At 45.8% G+C, this 16427-nt stretch overlaps 1 protein-coding gene across 2 annotated transcripts in view; it reads left to right on the top strand.

Annotated features, from left to right (window-relative positions):
- Window positions 1-8488: 8488 nt before the first annotated feature.
- The window catches only part of EAPP (E2F associated phosphoprotein), a 30177-nt gene continuing 22238 nt past the window's right edge, over window positions 8489-16427 (top strand). For both annotated transcript variants that reach the window (XM_082737840.1, XM_082737841.1), the window contains exons 1-2: window positions 8489-8530; window positions 14967-15366. In XM_082737840.1, coding sequence (XP_082593966.1) covers window positions 15293-15366 — 74 coding nt within the window. In that variant the 5' untranslated portion in view covers window positions 8489-8530; window positions 14967-15292. The remainder of the gene's footprint in view (window positions 8531-14966; window positions 15367-16427) is intronic.

Here is a 16427-nt window from a genome sequence, read left to right on the forward strand (position 1 = left end):
GAAAGCAAGCGTCTGACCCGACGATTCACTCCCTGCACCACTCAAGAACGCCTAGAACGGGGCATGTTCTGTTCTTTGAAAGACCAGTAAAATCAGGGGAAAGCGCGAACGCAGTCCCCCACTACCACAAATTATGCAGTCGAGTTTCCCACATTTGGGGAAATCGCAGGGGTCAGCACATCCGGAGTGCAATGGATAAGCCTCGCCCTGGGAAAACCACCTTCGTGATCATGGTATCTCCCCTGCCAGGTAAGTATGAGTTGCTCCCCGCGCCCCCCAAACACCCTCGCGCTCCACCCGCTCCTTACACACGGTCACTTCCCTCCCGCCGCCCTCGCGACCCCCGCCCGCCGCACCACCCCCGCCGCCCCCTCGCCCACCCGCGCAGCCACGGAGGGCGCCTTCGTCCGGCCCCCACGCGGGACCGGCGGGCTCGGCCGGGCCGGGCCCGGCAGCCTCTGCGCGCCTGCTCCTCTGCATACGCCACGCCCTTGCCGTGACGTCCCAGTGCTGGTGTTCTGCACCGCTTGGGGGAATGAAAATAGACCACGCAGGAGAGATCTGCTGTGTTTTTTTCTAGTTAAAATGAACTTTATATATAATTTTTTGTTGTGGGTTTTTTTTTTCCCCCCTCAAAGTAATCTGTACAGCTACCCGCAGGCGCATGCTTTGCTTTCCATGCCAGGTAGGCGCCCAACATTAGCGTGTAGTAAAATTAGGCGTTTCATTCTCTCTCCATCTTTTTTGAAACCCTTCCCCACAGAGAAATCACAGTCTTTGCCTATTCAGCCCTCAGGGGTTTCTGCTTTTACCTTTTCTTTGGCTGACCCGTGGTCTGAAGCAGGTTGGGACGATCTGCTTGACTTGAAAATTTCCCAAGGTATGTCACGTGAACTATGTAACGTGAAAAAGATGACGTCCAAAAATAAATGTAGTATGTTCCCGTTTGTCAAGCAAAAATATGAAAACAAGAAAATTATACAAAAGAAACACAAAACCAATACATAAACCAGAAGTGGTGACAGTATTGGGGGTTCGGGGGGACCTGCGAAAGGAAGGGGAGAGTGATGCTTTCCTGGATCACCTTCTTTGTAATTCAGTTTTGGAACTCTCTTAATGTTTTACACATATTATTAAATTGCAGCGGGGAAATCTCTAAAATTGAATATGAGCATAATTGAACTTAACTATCTTAGATGAATGGTGTAACCACACTGAAATAAACAGAAATAACCAATTGAAATGACTTTTGGACATAGTACATTAGCTATAAGCATCTTCAAGTCCAAAGACAAGAAGTGGAAACAAATACTGAACTATCCCATAGTAGGTTTGTATTTCATAGCTACCTGGTTGTAATAATTCCGTACTAATGTTTCATGTGTTGTAGGTTGAGCTAATGTGTTTATGGATGTTGGGGAGTCAAGGTCCTCACTGCTGAAGAAAAGAGATACAAATATGGAATGATGGAGGGCAAAAGGGGAACCATGTGTGTTCAAGTGAAAGTTGGAATTGAAAGTATCGGAAATTGAAAGGGCTCATTATTTTTAAGAGATACAGATATGTGTAGGAAACATGTATTTTTTACCTCTGCCCACTGAAGGGGATTAGAAGCAAAGACAGTAGCATTAAGTATACCTACTACCATGATATTGCTTTCTAAATGCCATTCTCCACTGCAAAGAACCAGGCCTCTTCGGAGAAAAAGATAATTTTCAGGAGTCAAGAAAGGTACAAAATGGCCCTGGAACATCTTGTGCCAAAAGATAAGGAAATGCTCCAAAAATTTTATGGACATATCAAAAGTATGCAGTAGCCACCCTGCACTTGATCTTAGCCCAAAGGCCAAGCAGCAATCCACAGTAGCCCCCCTAAAAGGGGCTTTCATTGAACATCAAAATAAATTTTAAAACAGTTATGGGGGGCGCCTGGGTGGCTCAGTGGGTTAAGCCGCTGCCTTTGGCTCAGGTCATGATCTCACGGTCCTGGGATCGAGTCCCGCATCGGGCTCTCTGCTCAGCAGGGAGCCTGCTTCTCTCTCTCTCTCTGCCTGCCTCTCCGACTACTTGTGATTTCTCTCTGTCAAATAAATAAATAAAATCTTTAAAAAAAAAAAAAAAAAAAAAAAATAAAACAGTTATGGGTTACAAACAACTGAATAAAATAATAACCATGAGCTTATATTGACAGTACCTAGGGAAGGATGGAAAGTTCTTTTTTACAATACAATGTCAACTAATAAATGAATGAGTGATAGAATTAGAAGATCAACAGTTGTCAATTATGATGCAAGAGTCATCAATGAATGCTAAAAACTCTTGTCAGAGGGGCGCTTGGGTGGTTCAGTTGGTTAAGGGTCTGACTCTTGGTTTTGGCTCAGGTCATCTCATGGGTGTTGATATCGAATTCTCCCCCACTGGTACACCACCACCCCCCACCCCCCCACCCCCACCCCCCCCACCCCCCACCCCCGTCCCCGTCGTCGCTGGCTGCCACACTCAGTGGGAAGTCTGCCTAAAGATTCTCTTCCTCTGCCCCTCCCACCACTTGCTTGAGGTGGCCAAACAGACACCCCGCTGAGTGGGGAACTCATTGGGAGGCTCAATCCCAGGACCCTGAGGGGGTCAGCTTTAGCTGACACTTAATGGACAGGGCCACCCAGGCACCCCTAAGTAATCAATGTTAATACTACCAATAATTGACAAACTGAGTCATGTGCCTCCGAATGTGATGCCCAGAGGAGGACACTATGTTAATTTGCCAGGTCTGTCATAAAAAGTACCACAAATAAGATGGCTTACAAGAACAGAAATGTGGGCGCCTGGGTGGCTCAGTGGTTAAGCCGCTGCCTTCGGCTCAGGTCATGATCTCAGGGTCCTGGGATCGAGTCCCGCATCGGGCTCTCTGCTCGGCAGGGAGCCTGCTTCCTCCTCTCTCTCTCTGCCTGCCTCTCTACCTACTTGTGATTTCTCTCTGTCAAATAAATAAATAAAATTTAAAAAAAAAAAAAAAAAAAAAAGAACAGAAATGTGTTCTCTCACAGTTCTGGAAGCTAGAGGCCCAAAGGCAAGGTTCCTGCAGTCTCTCTGAGACTTTGCATAGAACCTTTCCTTGCCATCTCCTAGTTTCCTGTGGTGACGGTCAGTCCTCGGCTTGCAGCTACATTACTACCATCGCTGCTTCTGTCATCAGGTACTGTTCTGTGTGCAAATATCTTTACATGGCATTTTCCTCTTATAAGGAAAATAGTCACATTGGATCAGGGCCTACTCTAGTGACCTCACCTTACTTAACAGGATGGTAACCACAAAAATCATATTTCCAAATAGGGTCACATTCATAGGTTGAATGACCTATGGGTTGAGGACTTCAGCATATTTTGGGGAGGGACATGAGCCAACACTTAACAGACACAATATCATTTATGTGGTATTCATGTCAAAAATGCATACCTGAAGGGTGCCTGGGTGGCTCAGCTGGTTAAGTGTGTCTGCCTTTGGCTTAGGTCATCATTTCAGGGTCCTGGGATCAAACCCCTCATCGGGCTCCCTACTCATAGAAATAAGTAAGTAAGTAAATATATAAACAAGTAAAATATTTTTTAAAAATAAATAAGTAAAATCCTTAAAAAAATGCATACCTGAATGTACTTATGAGGAAACATGGGACAACTCAAAAACTGAAGGATATTCTACAAAATAACTGGCCCGTAGTCTTAAAAAATGCCTACATAATGAAATGCAAAGAATTACCTGAGAGCTATTTCAGATTAAAGAAGGTTAAAGAGACTTGATAATTGAAAGCAATATGTGATTTTGAATTTTCCTTTGCTATAAAGGACGTTATTGGGACAACTGATGGAAATGGAATAACTCCTGTAGAGTAATAATATTGTATCAGTGTGAATTTCTTGATTTTGACAATTTTCCTTTTTTCAATTAAAAAAAAAAAAAAAAAGCTTTACTGTATTTCCTTGGATCTTTATGCTGCTAGAACCTCCAGGAAGTCTTTGCTAATCCTATAATCTCTAGTCCCGTCTCCTGCGTTGCTTTGTTCCTGAGCAGCAGTCACCCAGGGACATACAACAGTTCAATCATTTTGGTCATATCTGGAAAGGATATTTACACTTGATACCCAGATAGGATCTCCTTGTATAGAAAAGAGGAAAAGGTAAATCTAGACAGCCTGAAAGAGGTAAGCTCATCCTGCAGGATGCGTCCCCAGTCCACGCATCTACTCTGCGAATGGACTCCTTGCCCTGATGCTTTCTGTTCGAATGTTATTTCACTGTTGCAAGATTAGGTTACCACGCAATCTGAAAGGTCATAATGGGGGTTAAAATAATTTTATGTTAAATTGGTGACAAAACTCCCATCTTAGTATTTAACGTTTAGTAGACTCTCCGTTGCTATTACGTATAATTTTTGCTGAAAGGAAGGTGAGGCCAAGCCCGAGCCCGAACCATTCCCCGTGGGGCCTTCAACTTCTGGGCGCCCCGGGACCCGTCTTCTCTGGTCTCCCAGGTCCTGACACCCTCGCCGCCCGCCCCCACCCCGCCCCCCCTGCCCCTCAGGCATTCGCAGTCTCGGCCGACATCTGGTGTCCCAGAGCCGGGGACAGGGCTCGGGACATCAGGACAAGGGCGTGGCGTATGCAGAGGAGCAGGCGCGCAGAGGCTGCCGGGCCCGGCCCGGCCGAGCCCGCCGGTCCCGCGTGGGGGCCGGACGAAGGCGCCCTCCGTGGCTGCGCGGGTGGGCGAGGGGGCGGCGGGGGTGGTGCGGCGGGCGGGGGTCGCGGGGGCGGCGGGAGGGAAGTGACCGTGTGTAAGGAGCGGGTGGAGCGCGAGGGTGTTTGGGGGGCGCGGGGAGCAACTCATACTTACCTGGCAGGGGAGATACCATGATCACGAAGGTGGTTTTCCCAGGGCGAGGCTTATCCATTGCACTCCGGATGTGCTGACCCCTGCGATTTCCCCAAATGTGGGAAACTCGACTGCATAATTTGTGGTAGTGGGGGACTGCGTTCGCGCTTTCCCCTGATTTCTTGGTGCTCTAATGGAAGATCCATAGCGACGTATGTATTTCTTAGTGTTCTTAGGCAATAGAACGGCTGCCTGTTTTTAGGAATTATTTGGAGTTTATAAACGCTTTCTGACCGTGGGTTTTAGATTGAGAAGTCTGAAACGAAGTTGTAAGTTGTTTATACAACTTAAGGTAATGTCGCAGTATTGAAATCCGTTTCTCTGTGTGTGGGGTTGAGGTAGGTGTACCATCTGTCTCAGGTAGTTCTATACAGAGACGGTATGCAAGGTAAGTTTTGCTTGGTGTTTTTTATAAGGCCTTGAACCACTCTAATTCCGCCAAAGCAGTTTTCCTCTTAAACCAGCCAGACTTGTCTTACTAATACTTTAAACTGTTTAACCTGTAGTGCCTCTCTTCAAAAAGATCAGTTTGAGCTCAACTTCTCATTACATCTTGCAAATGGCAAGATTTCATTTATTTATTAAAGATTTTATTTGACAGATATCACAAGTAGGCAGAGAGGCAGGCTCCCTGCTAGCAGAGAGCCCCATGTGGGGCTCAATGCCAGGACCCTGGGATCGTGACCTGAGTCAAAGGCAGACGCTTTAACCCACCGAGCCACGAAGGCGCCCCAAGATTTCATTTTTTGATTTTGTTTACTATTTCTGTGTGCGCACGTGTGTGTGTGTGTGTGTGTGTGTGTACATACCGCATCATCTTTATCCTTTCGACACCTAGATCCTTCCATAGTTTGGCTATTGTGGACATCACTGCTATAAACGGGGTGCAGGTGGCCCTTTAGATCACTACATTTGTATCTTTGGGACAAATACCCAGTAGTGCAATTGCTGTGACCCACTTTCCTTTGCAATTTCCTCTCTTGCCATCTCCCCCTCACTGCAAAACCCCCACAACCTTCATTCCCCGGCCCACCCTGTTCATACCCTGGGTCATTCCCACTGCCTAGATTGCTATGGAACTATGGAATGTTTCAATTGTTCTGGAGGTACAAAGTAGAACCTCTCCTAAAGTATGTCCTTGAGGGAGTAACATATGTTCTTTATCTTGTGCTTTGTGAGAAAGCCCTTGCATAGAACAGTCAACTCATTTATATGTGTTCATTAAGCACCCTCCCACATATGCTCTAATATGTAACTGCTGCTTCCAGTCTACCCCCACCCCAACACACATTGTGAAAATGTAAAAATGTAAACCAGGCACCAAGGGATGGGGGCACTCTCCTACCCTTTTTCCCCAAAAGACCTCCTTGGTACAGATTAGCTGATGGCTATGTGGAACAATACGGCTTTTTGCCCTGCACTCACTATTTCTTTCAATTAAAAAAAAAAAAAAAGTATTTTATTCATTTACTTGAGAGAGACAGTGAGGTGAAAGCACAAGCAGGGGGCAGGGAGAGGGAGAAGCAGGTTCCCCAACGAGCAGGGAGCCCGGATGTGAGGCTTGATTCCAGGACCCTGGAACCACAACCTGAGCCAAAGGCAGACGCTCAACCGACTGAGCCCCTCAGGCGCCCGTGTACTTACTATTTCTTAGCATTTATACAGCATCATCACATTTCCAAAGCACTGTACCAAATGTTTATTAATCCTCACAACACCCCTGTGAGGTAGGTCAGTATGTCCTTTGTAGTAGAGAAACTGAGGCAGACAGAGGTCAAGCGAACCTGCCTGAGGCCACAGGGGCAGCCAGTGAAGGGACTGCACCCAAATTTAGAAGCTAGGGCTCTCTGTCCCGTGTTCACCCACTGGAGAGCATCGCACAGGTGTATTTTCACCAGTGAAGGAGACACGAAGGAGGACAAAACACAGAGATTTCTCAGGCAACAGAAAAGTCAAGTTCAAATGGCATCAGGGAACAACATCAATGAAAGAAACATGAACCAGCACACCAGTAAGGCAACAGAACATGCAAGGCTGGAATCTTTTAAGACCTAGGCCAGGGTTTGGGAAAATGTAAACGAGGCGTGACCAACCCAAATACCTGTGGTTTCCAACTGCAAGAGAACTTAGTGAAAAAATCAAACCACACAACCTAATTTTAAATTAGAAATAACTTGATGTTAACTTACATTAAAAAGGCCAATGATATCTTTTGTACCCACTTTATTTCAAATATTCCAATTTCTCCCCCACCAACAAATGCTGTTCTCTACAGCACTCTTTCTCTCCACACGCCAAGTTATACACCAGCGTAACAATCAAGTGGGCTCAATGGCACATCCATGGTTCACTGGCTGAGCTAGAGATGGACGTCAGGAAACCATAACAGACCATTCGGTCTGCTCCTGTATTTTAGAAATGTCTGCTTCTAACCTGCCTCTGCCCAGGTCCAGCTTCTATGAAAGGCTAAACCGCACACAGAGAAGCAGTTCATTCTTTTGTAAAGGGACTGGTGAACTTGGTTCAATATGCTGTTTAAAAAAAGAAAAACGAAAAATGAAGACCTACACTGTAAAGCATAATAAAGGAGTAGATTTATTATAGCTACTCCAAATTTTAGAGTGATACAATGACCACAGAGTTAAAAACTATCACTGTTATCACTGTTTATTTCATAATAGTTGGTTTAGTCTACAAGTTTAAGGCAAACATACTAATGCATTTGCTTTTCATCAGAAATCATACTTATAAAGATTACATAAAATCTGTCCCCAAACTTCTAAGAAATGTTCATTAATTAAAAATAAGTCTGATTAAGATGCTTTACCAGGATACATGAATGAGCTAAGGTGGTATACAATGTTTTTTAAAAACAAAATTCAAAAAAAGGTAATGGCAATCTTTATCTTGTTTGAGCAATGTATTTTTAAAAGGGTTAAACTTCAGAAAGTACTTAAAAGTAAGTAAGACTGGCAGCCATAAGGAATACTATTCATAAAATAAACACAGTTACAGAGGCTACTTAAAACAAGACTGAACTTTGGGCTTCGGGAGAGGAGGCGCGCACGGTGAGGGACAGCTGTCGCAGGGAGCACACAGGTGCAGGGGTGCCACGTCCCACCGCACACACTGGCAGAGCCCATGGACGGCACCGCTCCGTGGTTTCTCAGAAAAAAAGAGAGTAGATGCACTTTGTCAGCTGTTTCTTTTGTTTCCAGTGAGCAGTAAATGCTTAATATCATTAAGAAAACAAAAATAAAATCTGAAGGAAGGCAGCCCTTTTTAACCGAAGGTGAAGTGTGGCTTATGTGTCTCCAAATCATTTAACACTGGGCCTTCAACTTCTGGGCTCCCCGGGACCCGTCTTCTCTGGTCTCGCAGGTCCTGACACCCTCGCCGCCCGCCCCCACCCCGCCCCCCCTGCCCCTCAGGCATTCGCAGTCTCGGCCGACATCTGGTGTCCCAGAGCCGGGGACAGGGCTCGGGACGTCAGGACAAGGGCGTGGCGTATGCAGAGGAGCAGGCGCGCAGAGGCTGCCGGGCCCGGCCCGGCCGAGCCCGCCGGTCCCGCGTGGGGGCCGGACGAAGGCGCCCTCCGTGGCTGCGCGGGTGGGCGAGGGGGCGGCGGGGGTGGTGCGGCGGGCGGGGGTCGCGGGGGCGGCGGGAGGGAAGTGACCGTGTGTAAGGAGCGGGTGGAGCGCGAGGGTGTTTGGGGGGCGCGGGGAGCAACTCATACTTACCTGGCAGGGGAGATACCATGATCACGGAGGTGGTTTTCCCAGGGCGAGGCTTATCCATTGCACTCCGGATGTGCTGACCCCTGCGATTTCCCCAAATGTGGGAAACTCGACTGCATAATTTGTGGTAGTGGGGGACTGCGTTCGCGCTTTCCCCTGATTTTTCGGTGCTCTAACAGAAGATTCATAACGAAGTATGTGTTTATTAGTGTTCTTAGTTAATAGAACGTCTATTTGTTTTTATTTTAATCTCTGAGTTTGGGGTTTAGGCTTTCACTTTTTTTCTGTCTAGAATTCCGTACTGTGTAAGACAAGTTTTTTTCTTGTGTCTTTATGTGTTCTTTTGCTTTGTGTTTCTGTCGAATTTGTAAACAGTCTCTAAAACAAAGAATACACAAATAAATATGCTTGTGCTTTTGAGTTTTGGCTTTACTTTGAGGTGTGAGTAGGAATTATTTGGAGTTTATAAATGCTTTCTGACTGTGGGTTTTAGATTGGGAAGTTTTAAGTTGTTTATACAATTTAAGATAATGTCGCAGTATTGAAATCCGTTTTTCTGTGTGTGGGGTTGAGGTAGGTGTACCATCTGTCTCAGGTAGTTCTATACAGAGACGGTATGCAAGGTAAATTTTGCTTGGTGTTTTTTATAAGGCCTTGAACCACTCTAATTCTTACTAATACTTTAGACTGTTTAACCTGTAGTGCCTCTCTTCAAAAAGATCAGGTTTCATCTTGTTTTATTTTTTCCTCTTTTCCTCTATGATCCCGTTTTGTTTCTTAAATTCCATGTATTATATAAATCATATAAAAAGACATCATATAATTCTTTCTCTGACTCATTTCACATAGCATAACACACTCTAGTTCTGTCCATGTCGTTGCAAATGGCAAGATTTCATTTATTTATTAAAGATTTTATTTGAGGGGCGCCTGGGTGGCTCAGTGGGTTAAGCCGCTGCCTTCGGCTCAGGTCATGATCTCAGGGTCCTGGGATAGAGTCCCGCATCGGGCTCTCTGCTCAGCAGGGAGCCTGCTTCCCTCTCTCTCTCTCTGCCTGCCTCTCCATCTACTTGTGATTTCTCTCTGTCAAATAAATAAATAAAATCTTTAAAAAAAAAAAAAAGATTTTATTTGACAGACATCACAAGTAGGCAGAGAGGCAGGCAGAGAGCGAGAGAGGAGGAAGCAGGCTGCCTGCTAGCAGAGAGCCCCATGTCCCTGGCTCTGGGACAGTGGATGTCTTGTGGCCGCCGAGGCCGTGGATGCCTGCGGGGTGGGGAGGAGGACCCGGTGTGGGTGCCAGGGATGTCCACACCAGGAACGGTGACTCTAGAAGACTGGTCTCTCAGCTCTGAGCAGTTGAGGGCCCAACTAGAGGGTGACACCACCTTACCGAAAGAGAAAATATATCGAAAGTATATTTTGTTTTAGCCAGTTCCTCTGAACTCATCCTCACTGGAAGTTTATTATGCGGACTTTCTCATCCTGAAAGTGTACCCTATAAGATTAATGAGGTTGTAGCTAGAAGAAAATTTAAAGCTTGTTTTTCAGAGAACGGTTTCCTCCTCATCAGTTTTAGTGTCTTTTCTGACCCCACTAACAATTCTACTGTCTCTGCAGAAGCCTGGATTCAAGGTCAACTATATGGTTCTCTAGCCTCCAACCCATATTGTTAATCCACGGTAATCAACCCAAGTCCCCATCCAGTTTATACCAGCTCTTGGAGCATGCCCATAGCCCCTTCTGCATGGCCTGTGATAATCTCCTGATGAAAGGGGCTGAATTTCCTTTTTTCTGATGTTAAGTCTCCACCCTAAGTGAACACAGGAAGTATGTTATACATGCACTTGCTAAATGCACCTGCTCCATCTTTCCTCATACCTAATCATAACTTTCTCTGCTCTTTTCATCAATATGTATGTAATGCAGCCCCTATGGTTATAAAAAAAAGTGTTCCCTCCCCCTTCAGGCAAGCAGATTGGTGGCTTGCTCTCCATTCTCCTCCTTTGGCTGCCTCTCAAATAAGCCCTTTCCTTACTGCAAACCTGATGTTTCAGTGATTGCCTTTGTATGCACCAGGCAAATGGACTTGGGTTCAGTTACATTCTCCCCTTAAGCACTTAAGTAGTAAGATGTCCCCCAGCCAACTTAACAAAGATTATTTTTTCATGGCATCTTCCTGAGTAAGCCTGTCAAAATCTACTTTAACGTTTGAACTTCTTCAACATACACAAGTGAGTTTAGTAAAACCAAACGGAGGTGCGCCTGGGTCGATGGGTTAAGCTGCTGACTCTTGATTTCCACTCGGGTCATGATCTCAGGTGGTGGGATCTAGCCCCAAGTTTGGCTTGCCCGTGTGGAGCCTGCTTGAAATTCTCCTTCTCTGGCTTCCTCTGCTCATCCCCACCTCTCTAAAAAACAAACAAAAAACATAAAGAAACCCCTCAAAAAACCAAAAACCAAAACAAACCCTCAAACACCCTACAGTGGAAAAAAGTCAAGAAAAAAAAGTTAACCTTGAAACCAGGACAAAGTGCAAACTTCATCCACTGAACAAATTATGCAGTGGTCAAGTACTTAATGCTGCTAAAACAGAAAGTATTCTAAAACACTTGAAAAATTGTAAGTATACTATAAGTATACTCTTCTGTTCTCTAGCCAATTCACAGTTTCTGAAACATTCCAGTTAATCTGTTTAACTATTTCTGTTTTGTTAAGTAGACTCCACGCCTGGTGTGGAGCCTAACACTTGAGCCTGAACTCTGGACCCTCAGATCAACACTGATCTGGGACCAAGAGTTGGAAGTTTAACTGACTGAGCCACCTAGGTGACGCACTCTCATTTTGCCTTTAGATGGTGAGTCAAACACAATTTTTTAGTTTGTAAACTGTTAACTTTTTAAAAATCTCTGCTACTCTGTCCATTGAGAGATCGGTTTATTTCTTCCCCTGGAAATTGGAATGTAGTGACTTGCTTGACCCAGCCAATGTGGCAAAAATGTTGTTCAGGGAATTCTCAGCCTGGATCAGAAGAAATTTTACCACTTCCATTTGGGTTTCTGGGAACCCTGTCTGGGAGACTTGAGATACCATGGAAGAAGGCTGATTACTTTGCGGCTACCACGTTGTGAAGAAGCCAAAGGCTTTGCGGAGAAAGATGCATAGAAAGAGAGGTGCATAGCTAGTCCCCAGCTGTTTCAATCTCAAACTGAGACTCCAAACATCAGGGAGCAGGGTAATGCCTGCCAAAATTGCATATTTGCGATCCAAATTGATGCAGTTATTGTTTCAAAGCTCTCAAGTTTTATTTATTTATTTATTTTTTTAAAGATTTTTATTTATTTATTTGACAGAGAGAGAGATCACAAGCAGGCAGAGAGGCAGGCAGAGAGAGAGGAAGGGAAGCAGGCTCCCTGCTGAGCAGAGAGCCCGACGTGGGGTTCGATCCCAGGACCCCAGGATCATGACCCGAGCCAAAGGCAGAGGCTTAACCCACTGAGCCACCCAGGCGCCCCTAGTAGTTTTTTTTTTTTTTTTTTTTTTTTTTTAAGATTTTTATTTATTTACAAAGCTCTCAAGTTTTAGAGTGGTGTTTTTGTGCACCAATACAGAATGGAACAAGGAGAGAGAAGCAAGCAAACAAGCAATATGAAGTAGAAGAGGGGGAAAAAAGTGGTTAAGGGATAGAGGAGTTGGGATGCAGAGAAGGGACTGGGGTTGAGGGCTTAAAGTTTTATTTTTTTATTTTTTTTTAAAGATTTTATTTATTTATCTGACAGACAGAGATCACAAGTAGGCAGAGAGGCAGGTGGTGGGGTGGGGGGAGGCAGGCCGGGGGGTGAGGGAAGTAGGCTCCCTGCCGAGCACAGAACCCAATGCCGGACTAGATCCCAGGACCCTGGGATCATGACCTGAGCTGAAGGCATAGGCTTTAACCCACTGAACCACCCAGGTGCCCCTAAAGTTTTATTTAAAAAACTTTTTTTATTAACATATAATGTATTGTTTGTTTCTGGGGTACAGGTCTGTGAATCATGAGCCTTACATAATTCACAGCACTCACCACAGCACATAACCTCCCCAATGTCCATCATCCACCCTATCCCATCTCCCTCCCCTTTAGTAATCCTCAGTTTGTTTCCCGAGATTAAGAGTCTCTTATGGTTTGTCTCCCTCCCAGGTCCCATCTCGTTTCATTTTTCCCTCCCCTCTCCGCACAACCCTCTGCCCTGCCTCTCAAATTCCTCATATCAGAGAGATCATATGATAATTGTCTTCCTCTGATTGACTTATTTTGCTTAGCTTAGTAGAGGACTTAAAGTTTTTGACAAGGGAGTCAAGGAAAGTCTCTCTGCTACATACTCCTACTTTTCTTTGCTTGCTCATCATCTGCACCCAAAGCTCCCCACTCCAAAATGGCAGTCTCATCTGCCAATTCTCTGAGTTTATTTGTCCTTTTGTAGGTCCTAGGACTATAGCCAGCTCCTTAGAATCCCTAACTCTTGAGTTGAAGTTTATTGAAATCAGTAAATAATGACCCAACTTTTCTGGAGCAGAATGAACATTCTGCAAGGGCATATCCCTGAGGAGGCCCATGAGTCCCAGAAAAGAGAAAATGGGTTCTTCAACAGGTATGTCCTTGACATCACTGTGACTCAGGGAGAGTATTCTACTTCTCAAAAAAGTTGGGTGGAACGATTGAAAACCAGAGAAATCCATGGCATGTGAGTGGTACATGATCCCGTAAAAGTTCAAAGCAGAGAAAAATACCCATGTAGAGGGAGAGTCTGAAAAGGCATTGTGGAAAAGGTACAGAGAGAGTTCCCAATATTGCAGCATCTCATGGCTAAAAGGCAGCCTAAAATGTCATTCTGTCTAGTTACTGACCTATCTGTTGCTTGCAAATGGATCTTGAAGGATAGATAGGGTTTGGATAATGGAATTTATAGTAGGAGAGGGAGCTCCAAGAAACAGCATAAACAAAGGCCTAGTGATGGAAGACATGACACATACTTCCCCCCCACCCCCCAAGACATACTCTTGAATCAGCAAATTGTGTTGGATATGTATAGGGCTATCAGTTTGGCATGATGTAGGGAAGCATTGTGGAGAGCCAAGAATACTGCAAGATGAGATGAACAGATCAGCAGGTAAAGGTGAACTATTAGGACTTTAAAAAAAAAGATTTTATTTAGTTATTTGAGATAGAGTGACAACAAGAGTGAGATCAAGAGAGACAGAGAGAGAGAGAGAAAGAGAGAGAGAGAGCGCGAGAGTGAGCATGATCAGAGCAGGGAGGGGCAGAGGGAGAGGGAGAATTGGGTTCTCCACTGAGCAGGGAACCTGACAAAGGGTTCCATCCCAGGACTCTGGAATCATGACCTAAGATGAAAGCAGATGCTTAACTGAGCCACCCAAATGCCCCAAACTATTAGAACTTTTTAGGAAGGAAATTATCCAGTCTAAAGCTGTGTTGGAAAGGATTACTCTGCCAGTAGAGAGTGGCACAGATTGGAAAGGGAACAAAAGTAAATGAAGCTGTCAATTAGGAGCCTACATCAGTAGTCAAAGTGAAGGGTGGGGAGATGGTATTTTCATGAGAGCGGTTACTAAGCAATCCCTAGGGCTTTGGGAATTGAGGGCTCACGGAGGGGTTGAGGAAGGAGTCAACCAAAATTCAAGCCTATAGTAGTTGTAAGGACGGAGAAAGGGACATGAGCAGCAATCAAAGGTCAAAATAGCTGCTGGCTGAGGTATAGAAATGGGGTGGAAGATGCTGAGTTGGGTTTGGACCATGTTGATTTGAATTGCCAGTGGTACCATGGTGGAGATTATCTACCCAGGCAACTGGAAATCCATTATAGTACCCGAGGAGAGTGCAAGGACCAAATGAAATGGGTAGTTATCTGAACGGGATCATGAAGAGGGGGCTTGAGAAGAGGCCAATACAGAAACAGGGCAGCAAACAGTTTCATAATCAACAGGCCTCATCTCAAGTTACCACCTACGTCGTCTCAAGTATTGAGCGGAATTGGACAAGGGCCAATCAAAGGTTGGGCCCGAGAAGAGGCCAAGAACAGGTAATTAGGAATTAACTGGTGACAGCCTAGCAACTTCTCAGTAGACAGTCGGGCTGAAGTCAGACGGAGGAGCGAATAGTGGTGAAGGTGAGAGAGCCGCGCGGTAAAAAAAAAATTAAAAAATTAAAAAAAGGAGGCAGAAGGGCTTGAGGGTTGAAGGTTGGAGGGACATTAGCCGTTAGCGTCTGGGGACCTACTGGCCCAGATTTCAGGCTGCATGTCCCTCAGCATCTAGATTTCTGCTTCTTCATGTCACGACGTGAGAGACTGCACATAGAGCGCTCAGCTCAGAATGCCACTTGGGAGACTGCTGATTCCTAGGTTCTGTAATTAGGCTGCGTTTCCAAGTAAGCGGAAAACCCACAGGAGGGCGTAGAGATGCTGAGACTCATCCCCTCTTCCGGCCCCCTCACTGGCACGATCTGCGCAGGCGCGCAGGGAGGGCGCGGAAGTGTGGGCGGAAGTGGAGTGGCGGACGCTTTAGCTGGCGCACCTGCGGCGTAAACAGATGCTGTGGGGCGGCTAGTAGTCGGTGTCCGGGGGTGCAGGCCACCATGAACCGGCTCCAGGAGGACTACGACCCCTACGCGGTAGAAGAGCCTAGCGACGAAGAACCCGCTTTGAGCAGGTAGGCCCTTGCCCCGTCCCGGCTTCCGAGGCTTCGGGCCGAGGACAAGCTGTAGCCTCATCCAGTCGCTGCGCCTGCCAGGCCCTTGCGGACCCTCGGCCCAGCGACTCGGGCGCCTGTCGCGTCCCGCTGTTGCCTGTGGGACGCCAAGTGGGGTTCTGGTGAGGTTGCGCAGCCACGAGGGAGACGGGGCGGACACCCGCGCGGGGAACGGGAATATTCTGGAATTACGCGTAAGTCTTCAAAAGCCTGGGGATCGAATCCTGCCTTTGCAGCTTACTAGCACAGTGAGTGGAAGCGAGTCACTACCCTCGTTTTTTTCATCTACAAAAAGGGATAACAGCTGCATCTTAAGTATGTTGTGAGACTAGTGGGACTTAATGTGAAGTGACCATCTCGAAAACTAAACTGTCATAAACAGAAATAAAGGAATACTCAGCTTTTTTTTTTTTTTTTAAGATTTTATTTATTTATTTGACAGAGAGAGAGAGAGAGAGCGAGCGAGCACAGTAGGGATCAATAGGTAGAGAGAGGGAGAGGGAGAAGCTGGCTAGCCTAGCGGGGAGCTCTCTGTGGGGCTGGATCCCAGAACCCTGGGATCACGACACGACCTCATCTGAAGGCAGACGCTTAAGAACTGAGCCACTCAGGCGTCCGGTCCCCAGACTTTTTTGGAGCACGTTTTGAATGCTTGTTTAGGGCTACAGTTTTCTACAGACTCTCAGTATAGTAGGGGAAATAAGACACGTATTCGGAACATAAATATCTTGGACAAAAGTATGTTATCTCAGGACAGTATTGTAGAAAACGAGGACCTGAGATAGACACAGATGAAGTTCTGGAGAGATTTCCAGGAAGGAGGGTTTCAGCTGACCTGGGGGAAACTTGCAGTTTTGCTGGCAAGAGATTTCCTAGCATGTTTATGTTATTTTATTTATTTATTTTTATTTATTTAATTAATTAATTTTTTAAAGAGATTTTATTTATTTATTTCACAGACAGAGATCACAAGTAGGCAGAGAGGCAGGCAGAGAGAGGAGGAAGCAGGCTCCGGGCTGAGC

This window comes from Mustela nivalis, assembly GCF_964662115.1.
Source record: "Mustela nivalis genome assembly, chromosome: 6".
Lineage (NCBI taxonomy): Eukaryota > Metazoa > Chordata > Mammalia > Carnivora > Mustelidae > Mustela > Mustela nivalis.